Source organism: Dipodomys ordii, unplaced genomic scaffold (assembly GCF_000151885.1).
Source record: "Dipodomys ordii isolate 6190 unplaced genomic scaffold, Dord_2.0 Scaffold58, whole genome shotgun sequence".
Taxonomy (NCBI): domain Eukaryota; kingdom Metazoa; phylum Chordata; class Mammalia; order Rodentia; family Heteromyidae; genus Dipodomys; species Dipodomys ordii.
The window spans coordinates 3,930,808-3,955,299 of record NW_012267274.1 but is presented as its reverse complement, the minus strand read 5'-3'; the positions used below and the strand labels follow the sequence as shown (position 1 = coordinate 3,955,299).

Here is a 24,492-nt window from a genome sequence, read left to right as displayed (position 1 = left end):
TGGGGTCCCTGGCCTCAATGAAGAACTCACTTTTGTCATCTTTGGGGAATAACCGCTGTGAGATGATGCAAACACAAGACTATCATCAGGGCACAAGCAGCCAGTTTGTGACAGGGTAGTCTTTCTGTGTGGCTGTAATTCTGGTATGGTCTGACTTGCTCTTCTCGTTTGGAAGATGAGCTCTGCTGTCTAGAGAGGCAGTTACTATGTTGGCTCTGGCCCCAGCTCTGCTTGTAGGCTGAGGCTAAGGAGCTGACTGCCCTCCTGATGTTAGCACAGAGAGCCGGCCTTCCCCACCAGCCAGCATGCACCCATCACACACAGAGCCTCTGGCTACTCAGGCGTCTCCAGGCCATTGCCTGCCCAGGGCCGCCCAGAATGTCGCACAGGCCTGGGTTCATCCACAGTGGCTGGTGTAGAGCCAGGAACTGCTGCATCCTGTAGTCACAGACATTGGCCAGGGAATTTCATTCTACCTAACTCTGGGTTTTGTGGCAGTACTGATTCTTCTATTTACCCTCAGAGAAATCTCCATATTCATGTTAAAGTGAGTTACATTTATCTCCTCATGAAACTGACACGTTTCCCCGCCCTCAGTATGCTTTACACATGAGTCAAAGCCCCCTAAATTTTACCCTTGAGTGTAACCAAAGGTGAAGGCAATTGGTACAAGTAGCCCTTTTCTTCTGAATGAATTATTAGTAATTGCTCTATAAATACTAAGTTTTAATCAGTGTTCAGTTTTATGGCTGCATTTAAGTTTAAGGCATTGCTAAGTTACCAAAGTTACTAAACCTAAATCCTTATGCATTTGTGGAAATTGCATATTTTTAGAATTGTTATAGAATAGAGAAAGAACCTAGATTATTAGCTTTGGGAATTTTCAAGGAGGATTTTGAGACCTGTCAAAATCACTCTACTTTTTTTTTTCTGATGCAATTTATTTTATTACAAAAATATTTCCTTATGTCAGAATAGTATTGTTTAAGGTATTACCCAGGGATTCCCTTCTGTCCCTTCCCTGTGTCCTTACCACTCACTGTATTGGACTAAGAGTGGAATGCTAAATATGACACAGCAAGCATATCACCTCCTCTCTCCCTGCCTACCCGGGCTTACACTGTTACCAGACTTAATATGCACAGGGGTAGTAATTGAAACAGGGCTGGAAAGGGCACTGCCCTGAAGAGGAAATCACTGCATGGCAACAGCTGTAGACATCAGCAAGCTCCAATCAGGCTCTGGGCATGACAGGCTAGAGTGGGCGCTGTTTCTGCATACAAATGTCATCACCCCTCTCTATTATGAGTCTTACTGCTCACTTGGCTTTCCCTCCTATCTTCTGTTTTGTTTGGGATGGGTGAAGGATCAGTGCGTGTGTTTATGTGGGTATCCCTGCACCCTTACAATTGGTGCTTTTATTGCTGACATGGTAAATCACCCCTGGATGGTTTGAGGAAACCCAACTTTCACAATTCGTCTTTGCGTTCCTTATTCAATCTCATAATGTCAGGGTGTTTCCCTCATCTGTCCTGAAATCCTCCAGCAATAACTTGCATAACCGCAGAGAAACCAGCAGAGACTGCACTGGGCAAGCCCAGCTGCTGTAGCAATGGCAGCACGTAAGTGTAGCCAGGCATGGTCTTCCAGCCTGCAGGATGCTCTTTCTCTCCTTACTTCCTGCCAGTTGTTCTTAACTCTCTAGCCCAGGGGCTCCAGAGAACATATCTGAGCCCTCCCTCAATGCTAGCCCTCCATCATGTTCTGACTCTTCAACATCTGCCGCATAAAGCACGCCTGCGCCCTGCTCTTCCTCTGCCCTCCATGGCTGCACATCTCTCCCCTATGCCTTCAACCCCACGGCCTCACTTGGTCCCAGCTTTGCTATTGCGACCTCCATGGGTCACTCAGAATTGCTCAGGCAGGCTGGGCACCAGTAGCTCATGCCTGCAATCCTAGCTGCTCAAGAGACCGAGATCCGAGGATCGCAGGTCAAAGCCAGCCCAGGGAGGAAAGTTCTTCATATTTTAATCTTCAGTTAACCATTAGAAGTAGAGCTGTGCCTCAAATGGTAGACTTCTTACCATGGTCAAAAAAAAAAAAAAAAAAAACCACCTCAGGCACAGTTCAAGCCCTAGCAGTACAATAAATAATAAATAGGGCTGGGAAGGTGGCTCAGTGGTAGAGTGCTTGCCACTCATGCATGAGGCCCTGGGTTCGGTTCCTTAGCACCACATAAACAGAAAAAGTCACAAGTGGCACTGTGGCTCAAGTGGTAGAGTGCTAGCTTTGAGCAAAAGCAGCTCAGGGACAGTGCCCAGAACCTGAGTTCAAGCCCCAGGACTAGCAAAGACAAAAAATTAAAAATAAAAAGATAAATAAATAGGAAGAAGTGCCCATTCACAAATTGCACCTGACATGGATCCTATCAGGTGCTGAAGGCATTTCACGCAGGATGGCTTCTGATCCTGAGCCTCCTCTCTCTGTAGTGCAGATGATGGAGCCCAGGCAGGTTCTAGTCCCCTGCTCACTGCCCCTTGGGAAGAATCCCGTGACAGAAAGAAGTGCACTCCTCTTGGAGGAGTCTGCCCTCAGGGCTAGCAACTAACAGCAGAAATTCTGTTGTTTCTCTTGTATCTTCTGGAAATCCCACTACTTTGCTAATGTGATTCAGTGTTATTATCTTTTAAATCTGCTTCATACCCCCAAAAGCCTTTGAATTGAGCCTCGCATATTTTTATTTTCACAAAAAACATAAAAGATTAGAATTCACCCCATTTTGTTTTTAATGAATTAGCCATTTCAGTTGAAGAGGGGAGGGGGTGGATTTGCCAATGGCATCTTTCATTTTCCTCCCTGAAAAAGTATTTGAACAAAGGATGAATCACCCATGTATGACTCATCAGATTAGTCTGACAAAGAAGTTACTGAGATAGACTGCAGACAAAAGATTTCACCTGTTTATGAGCAAAGATCATATTAGCAATTTATCCTGAAAACATTTTCTGAGCTAATTAAAGCATATTTTGACAGGAAATATGGATACGCCAGAGAAATTTTACTTAAAGAATTCCAACCCTTAAATTTGAATCTTCTTCTCCTTTTCTCCCCCCCCCCCTTCCCTCTAGGGCTTAAACTTAGGGCTTTACACTTAGGGCTTGACTTCTTCATTAAAAGCTATGGCTCTATCACCTGAACCACACCTTTACTTCTACCTTTTTTGCTAGTTAATTGGAGATGTGAGTCTTTAGCTATCTCTGCTCTGCCTATCTGGGAACCTTGATCCTCAGATGTCAGTCTCCTGAATAGCTAGGATTATAGGTGGGAGCCTGGCTTTCCATTCATCTTTCATGCTAAGATCCTTAATGTGATCATCTCAACTGGTTCAGGTCACAAAGGGATGTTATCTTAGGGAAAAACAATACAAAACATCTCAAACTCTCCAGTTATTAGAACTAACTTGGTTCTTGGTGTTGCCGTAGACCACTCTACAGAGTTGTCAGTTCTGGGCTGGGTGTGAACGTCCACGGCCAGCGGAGGAAGGGATGTTCGGAATGCAGAAACACCTGTGCTGATGGTCCTCACTCTAGCCTCCATCTATTCGGCTCAAACCCATCCCTTTCCAAACTGTAAGCTGTCACCAGCCTATGAGATTCCATATCTGTAAGGTCCCACAGCCCACTTCTGAGGCTTCCGTATAAATGGATGGGAAATGGATGGGCAAGAGAGCCAGAGAAGTAAACCTGATCTCCTGGCACCAGGTCTGAATGGCTGCTGCTTCCAGCTTTGCTACTGAAATTGCCTCAAGATCTTTTGATGTTTTCCCCAAGTCCTATGTATTTCCAGGATAGTCGTTTTTTTGTTTCCTCCTCCTATCCCCTCCCCTTCCCCTTCCTCCCCCTCCTCCCCTTACTCCTCTCCTTCCACTCCTCTCCAATTCCCTCGCCCCCTCCCCCCCCCCCCCCCCCCCCCGCCACACACCCACAAAGAAACAGGAACTGCCTGGCATGGTAAAGGCTCAGTCACTGCCGGACTGTATTCAAGAAAACAGGTCTTGACCATGGCCTCTGTTCTCGGGCCTAAGCAAGAAACAGTGAGCCACCCAAGGCCAGGCCTTACTGGAAGCATAAAGATGACTATGCTGCTTCAAAAGAGCAGCTGGGTTTCAAGCAAAAAGCAGTGTTTACATGCAAGACAGGTGGGGTCAAATTCACTGACCTGCAGGACTCTCTGTCTGCCAGCAAGCACGCATGACAAATTGCAACACGGGGACTCTGGCAGCTGTCATGGCCCCTTGTGTACTCCGGCCTCTCGGATAACCAGGGCCATGCAATGTGTTAAAAATTCTTAGTTTGAATCTCCTTTCAGCCTTTTCACTCCCGGAGTAGGCAACCCTTAAGGAGGTGGGTATTGGTGGGACTGGGATTCACAGCAGAGTTCCTGAATTGCATGATGCAGGGCCCTGTACCCAGGAACCAAAGCCAGGTATCTGACCAACCATAAGGATTCTGACCATTAGCCACCAACCCTTCTCCTTCTGCTAAGAGTGCAGCTTCCTCTTCTCCCCAGCCCGTCAGTCTTTGGTATTGGGTGGGCTTGGAGAATCCCTGTTCTCCTTGCCTGACCGGCCTTTCTTTCTAAGGCATTGGTGCTACTCAGAGAAACAAGCCTCTACTTCGTTTCCCTCCATTTTTCTAGCTAGAATATGTTGTATTTGCATCTTGACTTGTTTTTGCCATTTGTGTTGGCATGATTTGATTGTGTAGATGGAATTATTTGAATGTTGCAGAAACCAATGAGGTATGAAGGGATTGATCTTCCTGAGAATTATTTGAATGTTGCAGAAACCAATGAGGTATGAAGGGATTGATCTTCCTGAGACCCTCTGGAAAGAGTGAGTTGCTACCAAATATTGGGTGTGAAAAACAACGAAGACAAGTCAAGTGTGTACCCACAGAGCCCATCACAAGACATCATATTCTCTAGAAGGGAGCACAGTTGTGATTCAAGAAAGTTCCCGGAGACTAAAGTCGGGGAGGGCTTACGTCCAGAGGGAACAGCTCATTCCCGCCATAGAAAATTGGCAGAAGTTTACATCATATAGATAGGAATCTTCCATTTGCATGATTTATGTTAAAATAGCATACTTAGGATAGGTGCAGAACCATTTTTATGATGTCCCTTTGGACTGGTTTTTGATTAATTGAGCACAGTTACTTCCTTTAACATCTGTTCTGGGTAGGCCTCAGGTCTGAAATTTGTGATTGCTGGCAGTGGTCATGACTGGCAGTATTTCCTGTACAGAATCATCAGAATGTTGGGAAGCAGTCTGATGAACTGGCTGACTTGTAGGAACGGTGAGGTTTAATTGAATCCTAGTTTGAAGAGTCTGTGAAATAAGTTTTTTGGGGGGAGGGCAGGCAGTGGTGTCCACTATTAAAGTATTAATATGTAGAATGTTCCAGAACCTTCTTCTTAAACCCAAGTTTAACAATGGTTAATTGTGGGTTGTGGGGATTGTTAGGTGCTGGTACTACTCTGAAGGTACTAATTTTAGTTTAAGCTACTTGCCTGTACAGAAGATTTCCTACTCTATTTTCCTTCTGACTGATACTACCCTGTAGGATCTATGTACGTTGTACAGAGCTGATGGCGGTTTGTGATGTGGATGAGTGGCCATCTCTGTTCAGTTTTGAAGATGCATGCCACCAAATCAACTCAGTCTTCTCTATAATCATATCTTTTTGTGGGTGAGTGTGCCAGTACTGGGACTTGAACTCAGGACCTCTACCTCTTACTTGGCCTTTTTCTCTCAAGCTGACACTTTACTGCTTGAGCTACAGCTCTCTGTTTGACGTTTTGCTGGTTAACTGGAGATAAAAGACTCTTGGATTTATCTATGTGAACTGACTTCACACTGGGATCCGCAGATCTCAGCTTCTCGTAGCTAGGATTACAGGCGTAAGCAACTAGCACCTGGTTGTACCCCTATCCTTAGCAGTAAAGCAACTAGCACCTGGCTATACAAGCCCTATCCTTAGCAGAGGGACCTCTGTGGTGCAGTCACTGATAGGATCATCATTCCTCTTTCTTTTGCCTGGGAGTCTTCTGCTTCTTTGGCAAATTCCTATAGTGCTTAGACAGAGAGCCAGAGGCTAAAGTATTAGGATTCATGTTCATCGCTGGTTAAGCCAATTCAAAACAGTAACCACTCCAGGCTAATTCCTATCCTTTCCAGACTTGTTAAATCACTTTTAATATCACTTTTTATGTTAAGTCACTTCTGGATTTAGAGCTAAATTTATTCAGATTATTTCGGTTACATTGGATAGTGTCCTAATAAATTCCTTTTTCAATCATTCAGAAGATGTTAAATAGGTTGAGGCTGAACACGCCCATTCTCTGAGCCTTTTCTGGAAATCTTCATTCCTTTCTGTCTGGTTACATTAAAAAAGTGGATGAGATTTAGCTCCTGAAATAGTGGACGCTAAAGTCTAAGGATGCCTTGAGAGTCTGCCTCGAGAGCTACATCATCCCCTCATTTCCTAATGCACGAATGTCAGTGAAGGTTATTTTATGTCTGAATTACACTCCCTTGCTCTTGACTCGGAATTCTCATCCCTGTAACAGTATGGTGAAATGAGGCCACTGGGCATGCTAGATTCTGTCCTAGACTTGACTTCAGAGTTCTCTAAGGAACCTCTTGATGTGTGTGACCTTTCACCTCCACATGGGCCAGAGCCAGGAACAGTCATTTTTTCTAGCTGTCATTGTGTCTAGCTGTCAACATCTGGGACCTGATGATTTTGTTGTCATCTGACTAGAGCACACATGATGTCAGGATTATGCCTGGCTTTTCCCTGCTAGATGCCAGTTGTACCTGTCCACTCATGGCAGTGGAAAGGGTCTCCCTTTGCCAGGTAGGCCCAGGGAGTCGAAGATGTTGGCCTTGGCCCACAACTTCCACAGTAAGGAATGGGTTCATGCACCAGCTAGGCTGTGCTGTGGGAAGGAGAGGGTGTCTTTCCCTCAGGAGAGGAGCCTGTGGGGCTGAGATTGTGTGGCTGAATTTGTTGTTGCTCTAAGTCTGAATTTTATTTAAAAAACAAGGTCTGACTGTGTAGCCCAGTCTCGAACTGCTATGTATTCCAGGCTGGCCTTGAAGTTGTGACTTTCCTGCCTCAGCCACCCAAGTGCTGTGAATACAATGATGCAGCACCAGGCCTGGCTCATGTCTGACATCTTGATACACAGGAAAGTAACTATAAAGTTATTTCAGTGGGTTTTTGTCATTTGTTTGTTTTTGTTTATCGAAGGAGGGGCATCTTTATATATTTTAGGCATATAACTATTCAGTTATGTGGTAGCTTTTCTTGATAATGTGGAAGATTACTAAAATCAATTCATTCAATAGCAGATATATATAATATACATATGTAATATATATAATGTACATATAATATACACTTGTTATTCTTATACCAACAGGTATAGAAATAAATGCCTAGCATCACTAGCCAGAAGAAATTACAGATTAGAACCACAGTAAAATGCCACCTTACCCCATTTACAGTAACATTAGCAATCAGGCAAAAAATAGCAGATGTTGGTAAGGATGTGGAGGTACAGGAGCACTGTTGGTGGGAATGTAAATTAGGACAGCCATTATGGAAAACAGTATGGAAGTACCTGAAAACCTAGAAGTAGGACAAGTATGCTGGTGAGTGCCTGCAGTCTTAGCTCCTTGGGAGGTTGAGGCAAGAAGATTTCAGATGTAAAGTCACCCTGAGCAGAAGTATTACAAGATCCTGTCTCAAAAGGAAAATTCAAAGAATCTCACAAGACTGATGAGAGGGGATGATGGGAGGAGTGACACTGATCAAGACGCACTGAACTCATCACCTGACACGCGGAATACAGACTCCTTGGTGCAACTACTTAAAGAGAATAACAGAAAAGAAAAATACTTAATAAATAAAAAACAGCAGGGCTGGGAGAATGACTCAAGTAGTGGAGCTCTGACTTTCCACGTGCAAGACTCTAGGTTTTACTCCAAGACCAAGGAAAAAAATACCCGCCAAAATAAACTTTTAAGAGCTGGATCCACAGGATCTTACAGCCCGTTCCTGGGCACTCATGCAAGGGAATGCAGGCAGAGTGTCAGAAACCCTCAGCACTGACAGCTCTGCTGCAACCCTGTCGTAGCAGCTGGAACATGGGGTCCCCTTACGGTCTGCAGTCTTAGCTTTCATAAGATGAGCAAAATCATAACATCTCTCACTGCTTTGGACTGTGTCTTAAAAATCCTGAATGACTGCCAACGTTCTAACACAGCTGCTTTCCCGGTGAAAGTTTCTGCTCTATTCTTGTGGATGTCAATAACATAAACTTTAGTTCAAAAAGAAAACAAAACAACAACAAAAAAAAAACCACAGCATGAAGAATGGCCAGAGAGAAAGGATCGTGCCACGAGGAAGAGAATGACCCGCTCCTTATGAGTTCCCACGAATTAATTGCCCGTGTGGTGCGAGTGGCTGGACCTTCCAGGGCATTTTGAACTCATAAAGTGTTTCTTTTGCCTTGATCTATGCTAGCTGAAGGGCTTATATTTTACAGCCTTGCCAGAGCGTACAGTGCGGTACTCATGGTATCGATTCTAAGGGACGGAGCCATCAAGCCGATCCCAGCTCTTGAATCCACAGAGGAACATAAGCAAGACAAATGGGTTCGCGCTCTCCTTCATCCTGCGCTCACGCATACCTGAGGGGTGGTATTTACAGGTAACTTAGGATTATGGTCAAGGCAGGCCCCTTAGTTTCTGTCAGATCGAGTCATCCCAGCATGGCCCCAGATGGATCTTGTATTTGTGGTTAAACATCATTTGTCAGAGTTTAAAAAAAAAAAAGTGGGAAGAGGAGAATGTTGACCTACCTATAGATAATGCATGCACTGTTCCTGCATGTGTCACAATTAGCTGTGTCTTGCCCCGTCCGATATGAAAGCCTACAAGATAAGAACAGGAGAGCATTACAAGCGGTGGCTGGGGGGTCGCTGGCCTCTAGAGTCGCAAATCAGATGCTTTCACAAAGCCCAGCTGGCCAGGTTCATGGAAACTGTCTCTGCTTCTAGTGTACCCGGTCCATGCAACACCCACAGCTGAGAAGATATTTAAATGAGGTTGCCAACAGAAGCTCCTGGATGAAGTACATCATCTGATTTGGTTATAAGCACAGGGAATATGGGATGTTTCCGTGCAGCTTTATATTTAGGATGTTTGAAAGAAAATTGGAAGAGAATCTAACCCAGATTGAGCTGCTGCTGCTGCTGGCCTTGCTTTTGCCCTCTACCTCCTGCCCCCTGCGAGAGCAGGGCTTGACACACTCCAGCCCACAGGCTTTGTCCCTGCCTCATTTGTGCTTGGTCTTCCCAGGTATTGAGTGGGGTTTTACATGTTTAAATGCTTAAAAAGTTGATAGAAGATTATTTGTGACTCAAGTCAGGTTTTCAGAAGTTTAGATGGCAGGGTCCATAAAGTTTTTAAGTGTTAATAGTGAAGGTGTTTGCATAAATACCTATGCAGTATTTTTGATTTTGCCCCTCGGTCTACAGATCCCACAATATTTACTGCACGGCTGTGTGAGTAACCAGAGTGTCATCATGTAGATGATGATTTACTGTCTCAGGGGTGTTCTCTGTTGAACGTCACTGGTCCTGTGAGACCACCCAGGTTTTGGCATGCCTATGTGTAGTGAGCTGCGATCCTCCCTCCTGTCAAAACAAAATAGCCTTGGACAATTTTTGTAGCAAAATGTTGAAGGTTGTGTGGACTTACGAACTATGCTGGGAGGATTTTCTTGACTAGGTTGGAATTGCCTGAAATATGCATCGGCCCGGTCTTCTTAAGGAACAAGGATGAGCAGGCTTTTCTCCCGGAAGATTTTATTTTATAGCCTGGTCTTTCCTCTCTGCTGTTTGCAACCTGAAGGTGTGTTTATCCTGAATATTGTTTTGTATTCAGGGACAAAGAGCCTCAAGCAATTCTGTTAAACCTGTGGAAGAAGGAAAGCTTCTCTCCTCCTCTCGGAATTGGCTTCTCATCACATTGGGGGTAGATTTACACGGGGACTTACCCAATGCTGGTATAGTGTGCACAGAGGCTTTCTGTCAACATTGGTAGTCGATATTCTTATCACCTTCGCTGTGTTCCCTGCTTGTGTGTGCATCATGGACTTTAAAATGGAAAATAACTTAGGTTTCCTCATTGGAGTTATAGAAACATTTGACAAAAGGATTGTCTGCTCAGTGCTGAGGTTATCTGCCTGACCTTGGACAAATACAGGTGACCTTTGCATTTGCTATTGCTTGTTCATCAAGTGAAGTTTTTTCTGTCCCCAAAATGTTGCCAAGTCTCTTCTGCAGTTGAACAGGAATCCTAGCCTCACTGCACTTCTATCGTCTCTATCATTGCATCCTATTTGGGGCACCTTTGGCCACTCAAGTTCGGCCTTTCCATTCTGCCTTTAGGTTTGTCCACATTGAGAAGGAAAGAGGAGCTTGTACCTTACACCTTCTCCTCCTCCTCCTCCTCCTCCTCCTCCTCCTCCTCCTTCTCCTCCTCCCCCTCCCCCTCCCCCTCCTCCTCCTCCCACGGTAACTTGTGCCCACCTCCCAATCCCCAACCCCAGAGCTTTGGAATGGTCCAGTCCTTGCCACGTCCCTCTAAGACCCAGCACGGCTCTCACTGTCTACCCATCCATCCCTTGGATATGCAGAATAGCTTTCTCTGTCCAGCTTACTCTACTTGAACTTGGCACTGTGCTCGTTTCTGACCAGAGTTATTCTGCACAGGGAAATAAGTATCATCCTAGAGCCCAAGTCCTGGTCCCGATGTGCTTCATGCCAAATGTGGTGTCACACTGTTGGTTTTGAGAAGAGGCGCTGCTATTCTATGCCTTACAAGTGGTGGAAGGAGACAATGTGTAGTTATCTGCGTGTGCCAGTCACATCCAGCTTCAGCTGCTCACAGAAGGCAGCATCAGGGTAGTTCTCAACTATTTTCATAGGGCTCTCTACAGTGTATTTCAAGCTCTCAGAATCTTCCTAGATCTCAGGACAGTGTTTATAGAGCTTTATTAACATCAACATCTCTTCTTGGCTTGGTGGCTTTGGTGTTTCCAAGGGCCTCACTTACATTACAGCCTGGAATCTTCCAGTTAATTATGCTAGACTCATTTCACAGAGAAGACACGAGTACTTCCGGTGCAGAAGCTCATTATTCTCAGACCCCAGGCTTCTGTTGCTCCGTTTCGCCTGTGTCTGCACTATATAATTGGCAGCTTGGGACAGTAGGTGAGTTTGGCAATGACAGGACAAAGGCTTCAGGCACCTCACAGAGGACTCTTTCTGGATGGTTGAGGGCTTCAGTAAGGAATTGCCTTTTGAAAGCTCATCCTGAAAACACTATGTGCTAATCACCTTGAACAATGCACACATTTCCCCCCATAGAGTCAATTTGAAAGTGTATGGTCCCAGGTATCATTGTGACTCCTGGGAAGATGTTTGTGCAATAGGTCCTTGTCCTCATGAAGTTCACAGCAGAAGTGGAGAGGCAGGCAGCTAATGTACCTGTACATGTGAATGGTTGATGCTTAGATCATGTGGATACCAATAAGGGGCTGAACAAAGTGCTGTGAGGGAATGTCTTTGATGTGACCTCTAGGATGTAGCATCTGTAATGAGGCCAGAGGGATAATAAGAAGATAATCACTCATCAATGTTTCCGGCCTGAGTTTTATAAGCACAAGGGCTGTTACGTGTTATCATACGACCACAGGAGCGTTGGTGGCATGTGAGCTAGACACAGTGAGAATTCAGGATAGATGGTGCCCATGGAGGTGAGGGAGGTGATGTTGGATTGTATAACGCTGTATTTTAAGCTGAATTGCAAGTCATTACAGAGTTTTGTCAGTTGGCTGAAAGAATGACCTGAAAAGCCCTCCTCTTATCCGTCCCCCACAGCAATGTGGCCATTCTACCCCAGCCTCTTATTTTTTATACTCACAACCCAACCCAGTTTACTCAGTCCTGCGAAATGGGCTGGTTTGTGTCACATGGTAAGAGGTGTTGGGATCATTTTGCCCACGGTGTATGGGGACCTATCTGTGGTCACTCTCCAGGTATTTTAAAAGAAAATGGCAGGCCAGTCATATTGTTTACTCATAGCTGAGAAATGTTTTTCAAGACTCAATTACTGCAGACGTCTCTTGGTGTGGCCCTTCAGTGTTTTTCTTAAGATCTTTTTCATAAGTGGTTGTTATTTAATGGAATCAAATATTGGTGTCAGAAAGAGCTAGTGAGAGATTAATATATGAATAAAATTTGAACACCAACCTGTGTCATGAGGTAAGCTCAAAGGCTACCACCAGTCAGGACTGCCAATCACCGTATGGCTGCTAAAATTTTATTAAGCATGGGAGTACTCTCAATAGAGGGTTTAAAGAGCTATGTAATTCATTGTGCTTACTGCTCTGGTAATCCATCTAATTGTCCTTGGAACTTCCAGGCTCTAGGGCTTGGCATCACTGATAATTTTATGGTCAAATTAATAATTGGGCCGCAGCATCTGAATGAATGTGTACTCCAAATATAGACGGAACAGAAAAGTTCTTCTGTGGGAGGACACAAAGTGCTGTTCTTGAATTTCTCTATTTTTTCCTCTTCAATTTGGAAACAAATCATAAAACCAGTACTTGAGATGGTAGCCCTTTCATACCGTCTTTGCCACGAAGAGAAGCAATTGTAAGGCTTGATTCCTGGGGCATATACTTCTCCATGGTGATTTGTACAGATATTTTGTGCATTGAAATGTAGACATGTAAGTGCTTACATTATTGATCTAAAACCTACACACAAAAATTTTTCTTGTAATGGGGTTTGAACTGAAGGCCTCCCACTTGCTAGGTTGGTGAACTACCATTTGAGCCATATCTCCAGATCTGCTTTCTTTTCTTGTACCAGTCCTGGGGCCTGAATTCAGGTTGTTGTCCCTAAGCTCTTTTGCTCAAGACTAGTGTGTTACCACTTGAGCCACAGCTGCATTTCTGACTTTTTAGTGGATGATTAGAAATAAGAGTCTCACAGATTTTCCTGCATGGCTGGCTTTGAACAGTGATCCTCAGATCTCTGCACCCAGAGTAACTAGGATTATGAGTGTAAGCCACTAGCACCTGGTCAACTCTACTTTTTGAGTACTCTTTGGAGTCTCAAACTGTAATCCACCAGATCTCAGCCTCCTGAGTATCTAGGATTGCAAGCGCAAATCACCTTATTGGGGCTGCAAAAACATTATGATTAAAAAATACATATTGTCTTCAAAGTTAATTGCCACCTACGCAAAGCTTTTTCTTTGTCGAGGAGCTGATGCTTTATGTGGGCTATTAACTTCATGTGGGATGTGGTGCCTTGTTCTTTCTGGATGTCAATTCATATTTAAGTTAGCCATTGTTTGTTTCTCCAGATACCATGCTAATCTATTTAGAAAGTGGAAGAGAAGGTAGACAATGGAAGTGAACGGTTTGATCCTCTCTTTTACCAATGTGAACTTTTTGGACTCAACTAATGTTGAACATGCTCATTATGAAAAAGGAAATTTTAGTGCCCCCAATGGTGCCTTTCTGTTACTTGTCATCAACACTGACCTTCGACCTTAACTTGTGGAAATGGCATTTAGCACCACGGACAGCATCAAGGATCCAAGGTGCCTTCTGTTTTCCAGTTCTGCTGCCTCTGTAGCGTCTCATCCCCCAGGTGTAACCCACAGGCTGCAGCAGACCCAGGGCCCTGACCTTTCCTTCCTGGATGCCTGTGGCCACCCCTTTGTCAGGATGGGCTTCTTTGACGACTGAAGGCAAGGAGACATTTGGAAGATGCATAGGGTGGGGAGGATAAGGGCTTGGTGGAAATAGGAAGAGGGTAAGGACTTAATTTAACACTCTGTTGAAATGGAAAGGATTTGGACAAGCCAATTTCACAGGCTACTTTTGGTTGAGCCCAGTTGTCGATCATTTCTACTTCCAAGCGAGCCAGCTTTCTTCAGGAAAGTGTGAGTCTGGCTTCTGGCACACATCCTGGGCCTGGGGCATCCCGCCGGGCACCTCCCCACAGCTGCCTCCCGGCAGCGCCTGGGCGTCTCCAGTGTATCCGAGACGCCCCACTACATTCTCTAACTTCCCCATGCTTCCACACTAAGCTCCAGCTTGTCAGTCGCCACTATCAAATCTCTGAATGTGCAAATGTACCTATGTGGGAGTCTACCAGTACAGCACACATATGCCTATGTGTGCCTGTGTAGCGCAGGTAGTAGATTTGTGGGAGGAACACAGGTGAAAGCTGCTGCATTCAGTTCCCTTTATATACCTGAGGCATGAGGAGGAATCAGGAGCAGACTATATGAAAGGAAGGAAGCAGGGGGGGGGGGGGGAGACAGGGAAGAGGGAGAAAAGGAAAGGAAAGGATGAGAGAGGGAGGGAGGACGGGAGGGGGTCAGACCATTCTGTGCAGTCATGTTTATGTGTCTCCTGATCATGAGGAAGGAAGCTGCCAGCTTGAACTTGAGCTGCGCTACGTCCCCGTCCTAGGAGTCAGGGAGCGCAGGGAGTGCAGGGGAGACTGCTTTTTTGTGTATGCAGCAGTCAGAGCTAAGCTAGCAGAGTCCTTGTGGAAGGAAAGGGCAGGAGGAGTATCAGAGAAAGGTCATTGACAGCTTTCTTACAGTTCCCAATCCAGGCTCTTTGAAGTCTTTCAGACCTTGAAGATGGTCTTGAAAAGCAGGACCAAAAATTCTTTAGTGAAACAAAACAAAACAAAAACTGTTTGGTTAAAAGGTCAAGAAAAAGGTGGGGAAAGTCTCCCACTGTGCTATTTAAAAAGCATCTCAGAGGAAATGGTTTAAAAGTTTTAAAAGTTTATTTTTTGGCATCCAATAGTAATTACCAATATTGGCTTATCAGATGTGATGTTGGCAGTGTTGCCTGCTTATGCACAATTCCTCTGTCAGAGGAAGCCATGCCTCTGTCTGTCTTTGTAAATATTTATCTATCTGTGTATCATCTATCCATGTGTCGTCTATCCACTTATCATCCCTCACTATCTATCTATCTATCTATCTATCTATCTATCTATCTATCTATCTATCTATCTATCTATCTATCTATCTATCTTCCATTTATATAACTACCTATGTGTACATCCATCTAATTTTCTTACCTACCCATCTTCTCTCTCTAATTATTCCATCTATCCAACTATCCATTCATCCATCTGTCCATCCATCTTTGTAGAACTGAGGATTAAAGCCAGCACTTTGTACATGGCAGGCAGTCACACTACCATTGAGCTACGTCCTCAACACCATGGTAAGGTCTTAAGTTCTCACCAGCCATTGGTGTGCTCCTGTAGTCCCAGGTATGAGAGTGGCTGAGGTGGTTGGATCAGGACAGCAGTGTGGTATCAGTCTGGGAAAAGCTGTGGAATGCAGACGGGTATCTCCCTCTCACTGTTGACTGTATTTTGTCACACTATGTACTTTATACCCGTCCCCAAAAGTTCTATTCATGCTGGAGACAGCCAGTGATCCTGTGGCCTATTTTGGTGCCAGTCTTGGGGCTTGAACTGTCCCTGAGCTTCTTTGTTCAAGAATAGTGCTCTAGGGCTGGGAAGGTGGCTCAGTGGTAGAGTGCTTGCCTTGCATGCATGAGGCCCTGGGTTCGATTCCTCAGCACCACATAAGCAAAAGGAAAAAAGCCAGAAGTGGCACTGTGGCTCAAGTGGTAGAGCGCTAGCCTTGAGCTGAAGAGCTGAGGGACAGCGCCCAGGCCCAGAGTTCAGGCCCCACGACCGGACCCAAAAAAAAGAATAGTGCTCTACCACTTGAGCCACAGTTTCACTTCTGGCTTTTTGCTAGTTAACTGGAGATAAGAATCTCACTGACTTTTCTGCCCAGGCTGGCTTCGAACCATGATCCTGAGATCTTAGCCTCTTGAACAGCTGGTATTACAGGTGTGAGCCACTGGTGCCCAGCTCTGTGGCCTAATTTGGTGGTCCATGGCACATTCATTTGCTGCGTGTTCACCAGTATCAAGCCTGTAAGCAACAAGCAGTGTGCATAATGCTAAATCCCGGTGTGACCCTCTGAGTGTGCTGGTACATGCGGCGTTGGGACTGTTGGTTGAGTTACTCACAGGCCGTGTCCTGTGCTGTGCCTATAGCCCTTGGCACGGAAGGTGGTCACTGCAAAAACCAAAAAGCCCCGTTTCTGCTCTCAGTGATAATTTTATGCAGTTGTCTAATTCATTCTCTTCGTTGTGTTCTCTCTTGTTCTTTGGGCTTCCTCACTGGATGCCAGAAATGCTTTCTCCTGCCTTCTTGCCCGGCTGTCCCTTCTTGATAACTAAGCCATCATTTATGTCTGCATCTCACAGGGCCTTGTCACTTAATAGTCTCAAAGTGACACTCATTAGAAGGAACCAACAATGGCTGTACTATGGGGGGGGTATTAAATTTCAGAAGTGGTCAGAGTCAGTTGTCCAGGGAACGTCCCATAATCTGCTTCCTCCCTCATCGGTGTCCTCAGGCATGCCCCTCACATGAGTCCTGGAAGTGTCTGCAGTTCATATTTCAGCTCTTAGGTTGCTAAAGTGAATTTAGATTTTCCCCTTTATCCACAGAACTCAATAACATCCCTTTTAAACATGTAAGTAATCACCTGCCAGCATTTGGGGACCACCCGATTTAAGATTGCTATAATATGAAATTCGTTTTTCTAACCAACCCCAAGACCACCAATTGGTCAATCAGAGGCAAAATGGGCCCACACAGCTGCTGGGCTGACAAGCTGCCTTGCCCTAAGTAGCTGCTATTTGCTGTCTTGCAGCCACGGCAGATATGCTAAGGCAGAGCACGTAGCGCTGTGGTTTTGCCTGATGTCGGATCTCCAAGCAGACAAAGTAGGTTGATGGGGTGAAGAAATGAGGTTTTTCTTTTCGAAAACACAAAGTCACTGTGACGTCCGAGTTTGGTGAAGCCGTCGGAGGCACCCCTGCTTTTCCCTGCCTTGGGGGGGAGTGGTTAAGTGAAGTGACTGTTGGTGGAGCTAGCACTGCCCAGCTGGCATCATCGTCTCAGAGCTCCGATGGAACTGTCACCTGCTCCTCACCTGTGCTCTGCCGGCTCTCAGCCACCCTGCTCTACCTGCTCTCCCCTGCTAGCGTGCTCAGCATTCACTGCCAGCGTGCTGACCCGCCCTTCTGTATTTGACCAGCTGATGTCTGCCATGCCTCTTACAGAAGAGATGACAGTTAATGTATGTGGATCCATTTCTAAAAATGAGCAAATGAGAAGCAAATTTAATTAAGAAATGATTTGGTCTTAGCAGATCTTTGTGAGTTAATTCAATTGGCTCCAGTGAAATTTCACATGCCTTCTCTGATAGGTAAACAAAACTTCAGAAAGCTCACTCCATGTCTTTGCCCAGTGTACCATGGTCATGGGAGAGGAATTCCTCTATTACAGTTATTTGATAGAATCAAAGAATCTTGTGCATATAGAGAAGGTTTGCCCAAATATTTTATTCTATCTTCCTGCTTTTTGGCTTCCGGATGTATACCAGGTGTGAGGAGCAGACGCAGTAACCATTGTTTTTCCGTATTAGTCTGGGTCATTGCTGAGCAGGGAACTCTGACTGAGATCAACTCACAGATTCCTCAACTTTGAACACATGCATCCTAAACATCCCTTGAATAAACTCATCTCCTCCGGCTGACTACCTCAGGGGAGGACGGCAGGATGCTCCCTTCCAGAACATGATCAGAGCTGGTAACATTCTGTAGCTTAACCACTTCTGGAGACCAAGCTGTGAACTCCAACCCAAGTTACTTAGAAACAGTATTTGGGGCACATCCCATTCACAAGTTGATGTGGGTCTTCTTTATCTTATTTTGTTACTTCTCCATATGAAATTCTTCTCAAGGTAGGCTGAAGTTCTCATAGTCCCTGCCGCCTCCTCTCAGAGGCAGGAATGGTGATCTTCTGGAGGATTAGCTCTGCACGTAAACCCCATGAAGACCTCTAACTTGAGGGTGATTTTTGGTCATCCTGTGTAGTCCTACTCAGAGACCTTCAAGGATTTTGCTAGATGCCAACCCAAACCACCACCACACTTGATTCCTCATAGTTTATCCAGAGCTTGATGCTGTACGTAGGTAAATAAAACCCATACCAAGCCCTCAACACACTTCAAATCTAGAAGACCCATTTTTGCAAGATGAAGGAGTGTTCCCTATATTAGGGAATTACCTTGCTTGGCTTTGAAAGGCAACATTCTTTGTACAACACTGCTGCAGTGTGCCTGCAAGCCCGCAAGCCGGCATCCCTCCTCCACCCCCAGCCCATCTCCAGCAAGTCTCAGCCTTTTGTGAGCCTCTGAACACCTCTTCCCATGGGTCATTTCCTCCTGTAGGATGGGCTGAAAACATCTCATTGGCCAGTCCCAGCCTGGTGCCCTCCATTGACTAAGTGCCTGGTTTTCTCCTGACTGGTAGAAAACTACTTCCCTCCTCCTGCGGTGACTTTATTGCTTTGAATTTCTCCCCCATTCTTGTCCCTGTGGAACCTGCCATGAATGTCAGATTCGACTTGGCTTTTTCTCTGTCTCTGTCCACTAGATTATAAACTCAAAGGAGGCAAAAGTTCTGTCTGTTCCCTCATGAACTTTCAATGCCCACATGGAAACCTGGAGTTTAGTAGATGGTTAAGAGATACTTTTTGAATAATGATTTGATGAACCAATGAATGAGCATATGAAGAACTCTGTCTATGTACCAGTTGGTTACTGGACACAATGCCCGTTTGCTTATGAGAAGACAAACCAGACTTAGTTAGTTTTACACCATGCCTGGCTGAGTAAGGGGTGTGGCTTAGGTACAATAAGTGTCAGCCTATTAAAATAATTTTCTCAACATGTGGAGAGAAGGGCAGTCATCTTTGCTTCCCATACCCAGTTATGAAAATAAATGACTCAGCTTTGCACCTTAGAGGTACCTCTTCACATGCTCAGAAAAGGTCATTGTTTTAGCCCTAGAGCCATCCCGGTAAACTTGTTTCTCAGAGAAACACCATAATGAACTCAATTACTTTCTTTAGATGATGTTGACAAATTCACTTTTACTGGCCCAGCAGCTCCTGAGATGTGGTGACACTATAATTCTGGGGAGTCTTTAGGTATTAGGGAAGGTTTTAATGCTTGTTTTCATTACAAAGAATTAAAGTGAAATGATAATGGTGGCTAATGGGGAAGATTCTTAGCTAGTGTGAGGTACCTGCCTGTGTGGTGTCTCCTCTCCCAACAGCCAGAATGGACTGGTTGGTTCTCTGCTTGTCCTCACTTGGCCCTGGCTCAACTCCACATTTGTTTCTTTATATTCTTTTCTTTCCTTACAGTCCTAATCTGTCTTCTTGCATGCTACTTGGTACCTAAGGCCATGCATACTAGAGGAAAGGGAACACAGACTAATAACAACAACAACAACAATCTTCAGCCTCCACTATTAGATAATGGAATATTAATGATTACATTATAATATTAATAATGTAATAGTATTCATAATTATTTATCACTATTTTCAGAAAGCATGCAGATTTAGAAAGAGACAAACCACCAGGATGAATGGTGTTACTCAGGCAGGACTATTATTTTTCCTTTAGGTTTATAATATATAAAAAACCTAGACAAATAGTAATTATTTCTTAGTGTGTCTGCCATCCGGCTATCTTATTATAAACAGGACGAAGCCTGTGGTTTCTTTCACACATTCCTGCAGTCAGGGTGATCCTAAGTTGCAAAATGATGACAGGAAGGCCGGCACCTAGCCACTGGCTCCTGAGGCACCAGGAGCTGGCCGTTCATAACAAATACCATTTTCTTAGGGCTAAGCAGAGGCAGGCTGATTAACTTCTGTTCCTGGAGGAGAGTTAAGAAAAGCTTAAGCTATAGTTTATTGCAAATTAATGAAAATGAATTTCGGTGGCACTAGCTACCAGACTGGAATGAAAAATAAGGGTGGTAGAAAAAGGACGGAAATGGATATTCATTCCTTCTGGCTGGCCTTTGTGTCTGCCTTGAGTTGGGACCCATGGAAGCATTTACAGAGGTTTTAATTTGAAGGTACCCATGCTATGCATTTGTCAGCCATCCGACAGTAAATACCCACCAAGGCTTTTATCTTTTATTTATAGTTTCTTTTGATGCATTTTTTAAGAACAGCTTAGTTAACAATTTTTAAGTGAGAACTTACTCTTCTTGAAGCTTTTGTGCTTTGCTTCAAAGGCCTGACCTTGCATTTGTGTTTTATACCAATGGTTCTGGGCTCTCCTCACGAAAGATTAAAATATTTGAATTTTCATGTGATTACTTGCAAAATATCTGATGTCTCATCTGAAACCTATCTTTAGGGGGAGATAACCTCAGTAAACCGATCATATTTTTTCACTCCTAAGTCTTAGGGTCTCCTAGAGAGTCTTTCTACCTTGGATTGTTATTTTTGGGATCCAATCTGGCAGTCCCGGGTAGCTAGCATTTTGTGGGTGCTCTGAGTCAGAATGCTTTGTGGGTGCTCTGCGAGGGAGGCTCCTGTGGTTGGTACTCGCCCTCAGATCCACTGGGAAATAGATCACAAACCACTTTTTGCATAGCTTAGCAGATATTGCATGGGATTTTTTTAAAAGTATTTGAAAACTGGAACTTGCATTTCATCTTTTTTTTTTTTGAAATCCAAATTCTGGAACACAGATCCATAAATTCCATAAACGTTCATGTCATGCCTTGAATTGCTCATTTTATCTGCAAATGGGTGTCTGAATTGCCTAGTGGCTCACTGGTAAGGTTTTTATTCACCTACCAACTTGAAAGGCTAGGGAGGTATTTGAAAGCTATTTTGGCATTCTGCACAGGAAGATTATTTAAATTACATTTTCAAGTATGTGCAATACCTACATGAAGCCCAAAGCATGAATGCGAAAATGTGCTTTATACACTTACAAATACATTCTGCTTTATTTTTTTCCTATTAGGGATGGAATGGCTTATTATTTGTTAAGAATGTAAGAATAGTATTTACAAAGTTATCTAAATATAAGTTATAGAGAAAGCTCACCATGACCCTCTGAATTAAATGAAAAAGAAATGCTAGAATGGATATGATCTATGCCTTCATCTCCAAGCTACACAAAAAACGTAATAACTAGACTTGGACTCTAGCACCTGAATATTCTATCACGAACCTAGGAAAGCTATAAGTTGCAGCTGAAGAAAAAGAACAATTTCTTTGGAAACGACTCAGAGCGGCAACCTTGAAGGAGCGAAGCCGGCTCCAGCCCTGCAGCCTGACAGAGGAAAAGAGTTGATAAAGTGACCAGCGAAGGAAACAACATGGCTGCCACTGCATACGCTTTGGCAGAGATCTGTACAAATGGCGCTTGCGTTTTCTTCCCCTCTAAACTTGTAGGAATATTTGAAGATAGGGACTAAGATGGTGATGGTGTTAGAAATGTCTGTAGAAGGTGCTCCTGGAGATGAAGGGAGCCTCTGGGGCTCCTTTTCTAATGAACACTTTCTTTCTTGTTCATGTCAGAAAGAGTAGCTCAGCTGTGTGTATGCTCAGGACCCCAAATCTACCTACCCTGAGCTTTGCTCTGCAGGGGAGTCCACAGCACAGCGTCTGCATCCAGCATCTCTCCCCCCACCTCCGACACAAACCAACCAGAAGGCAGAGCGTCCCCTGTCCATGCCTGCTTCCTGTGAGCTCCCAAATTAACTTGTCTGACTGAGTGCAGACACCCTCTGGGGACGGAGATATTTGTCTTCCACAGAGATACATATGTTTTTAATTTTTAGTTAGGGACCTTTTGAGACAAGGTCTATAGCTCAGGCTGGCCTCAAACTCAGCGTCCTCTTGTGTCAGTTGTCCCCTCATATTGGGATTACAGGTATGTGCCACCACACCTGGCTTCTGTATTTCTTTTATTCTCTGAAGAATAGGCATGCCTAGGTCTCTGTTACAGAGGAAGAGTCTGAGGTCCAGACAGGTCAGAAACGCTGCCTATGCAGTTAGGGCAGGATTACCAGAGTGACATTCCCAGCCTGGGACTGGCTGGCCGTCCCCAGAGCCCTGGCTCTTCCACTCTGCACTCCCCCCGAACCTCAGCTCCTGAAGAAGGAGCACAGGCGAGCGTGCAGGCGCCCGACCTCGGTCAGCCTGCTGCAACAGTTGAAAATGTTTTAGGTTACAACATCCGTCGAGAGAGAGACACCAAAACCGATTTATCAAGAACATTAGAAAATGAAGTGCTGACATTTTATCCTGTGCAAATCGCCAGTGCAGAGGGACAGGAGATCATCTGGCAGAAAGCAGAACCGTTTTTGCTTCTGACCTCACACTGAGTGAGTGCTGCTTTCTCTGTGTCATTCTCAATCCCCTCTCTTCTGTGGAACATGCCGCCTGAGCCCAGGAAAGCAGCCATCAACGCCCCGGAGTCTCCAGACATTGTGTTGAGGACCACAGGGACAACCATGACACAGTGCAATGCCGCCCATCTCCTCCCCTCCTCTGAGCGCATTCCAGCTACACAGATGCAAGGGTTGATTTCAGTTGAGTGGTAGGTTTGGCAGGGATAGCCCAGTCATTCGTGTCCCAGTTTCTCCGGGGCTCTTGGAGCAGGGATTCAGGGAGTTGGTAAGTCAGACTCTTGATGCCTGATCTTTGTGATGCCTGGGTGTTTAGGCCGTAGCTGCACAATGTTCCACATTGGTTCTTTTTGCTCTGTGACTTAGACAAATTAAACTGTCCCCTCATGCTTCCCCCATAATCGGGATGCAGTATTTGTTCTGTTTGGGGATGGGTAATTAAATTCAGAGAGATTTCTTCTTCCTTGGCAGATTCTTCTGAACAGCTCGTCAATACGAGGAGGAAGGAGAGAGTCTGTTCCTCCTTTCTCTCCAGCATGGATATCTAGGTCAGAGCAAGTCACAGCCGTCAGAGCCATGCTGTGATGGCCGTTTATTCCTGCAGGGGGACACTGAGGCCTGTCTCACGGCTTCAGGAGCTACACTGAATAAATTACACACCTGCATTGCATGTGTGTGTCTATGCCCACACACAGAATAAATTACACACCTGCATTGCATGTGTGTGTCTATGCCCACACACCTAATTCTGAGGCTGCTCCCTGAAAGTTACACACTTTGGTGAGCAGTGTCGCACACACTTGAACAAATTCAGTGTTTGTGAACTGTCTCACTGCCTGGTAGAGTCTCAACCTGTGGAATCGCTTGGAGAAACCCTGTAAATGTCTGAACAGAGGGCACACTGGTATGCCTGCTGGTCACATACCCAGATCTCCTACACCTGTACTCTGACCTGAGTTTCAGCTGAGCAGATGTAGCTACTGCATTTACAAACCATGTAGCTATGTCAGACTCTGGCCTGTGGTCCAAATTTGCCTGCTGCTTATGTTTGTGAATTCTGTGTGTGTGTGTGTGTGTGTGCGCGCGCACGCGTGTGCGCATGCATGCTTGCTTATACTGGGGCTTGAACTGGGGCCTCACGTTATTGCTTGGGTTTTTCACTCAAGACTGGCCCTTTACCATTTGAACCACAACTCACATCTCTACTTCCAGTTTTTGTTTTGTTTTGTTCTTGCTTATGACTTAGAGTCTCATGGGCTTTTCTGCCCAGCCTAGCTTTGAACCACAATCCTCAGATCTCAGTCTGTTGAGTAGTAAGTAGCTAGGATTACACGTGTGAGCCACTGACATGGGCTTGCACATAAAATTTTTATTGAAACGGAACTGTACACATTTGTACACAGATTGTCTGTGACAAATGTCGGGGTATGATGATATAAACCATACAATAGCCCTGAAGCCTAAAATATTTCCTCTGTCATTCTGTGAGAAACCATTTGCAGACTCTGCCACGTAGGAATGCACTCTGGAGATCTTTCAGTAACACAGGCCTCTTCACACATGGCCCTTCACAAATGACCCTTCGCACATGACACTTTCTCACTTTCCTTCAGTCCTTTTTTTTATTATTTAAGAAAAATGAAGTTGGGTAAACATTCCTACAGGTTACTGCACAGGTGTACACTAATTCCACTCTTCATTCCTGTCCACCTAGCCTTAAAAGCCTAGAGGTGCAGTCCTCACAGGGCCTTTGAACTTGGGGGGTTCCCTTGGATTTATTGTTTTTAACCACCACGAGTTCTGAGCTGGGGAGAAATGAGCCTTTGGCTCCTGAGAAGCAATCCTTCCCAGGGTCACCAGGTCCCCGCCTAACAAGCAGCCACCATGACTGAGGGGCAGAGATTATAGGAGACTGAGGAACTGGAATTAAAACCTTCCTGCAAGCTGTTAGAGGCTGCGGCTGACATTCTTTTAAA

At 44.9% G+C, this 24,492-nt stretch overlaps 2 protein-coding genes across 3 annotated transcripts in view; one reads left to right on the top strand and one right to left on the bottom strand.

Moving 5' to 3' along the window:
• Dock1 (dedicator of cytokinesis 1) overlaps nucleotides 1-24,492 on the top strand; it is a 437,833-nt gene that overhangs the window by 185,474 nt on the left and 227,867 nt on the right. The window lies entirely within an intron of this gene.
• Fam196a (family with sequence similarity 196, member A) overlaps nucleotides 1-24,492 on the bottom strand; it is a 37,842-nt gene that overhangs the window by 7,087 nt on the left and 6,263 nt on the right. Inside the window, exon 2 of the mRNA XM_013021946.1 lies at nucleotides 8,932-9,003. Coding sequence (XP_012877400.1) covers nucleotides 8,932-9,003 — 72 coding nt within the window. The remainder of the gene's footprint in view (nucleotides 1-8,931; nucleotides 9,004-24,492) is intronic.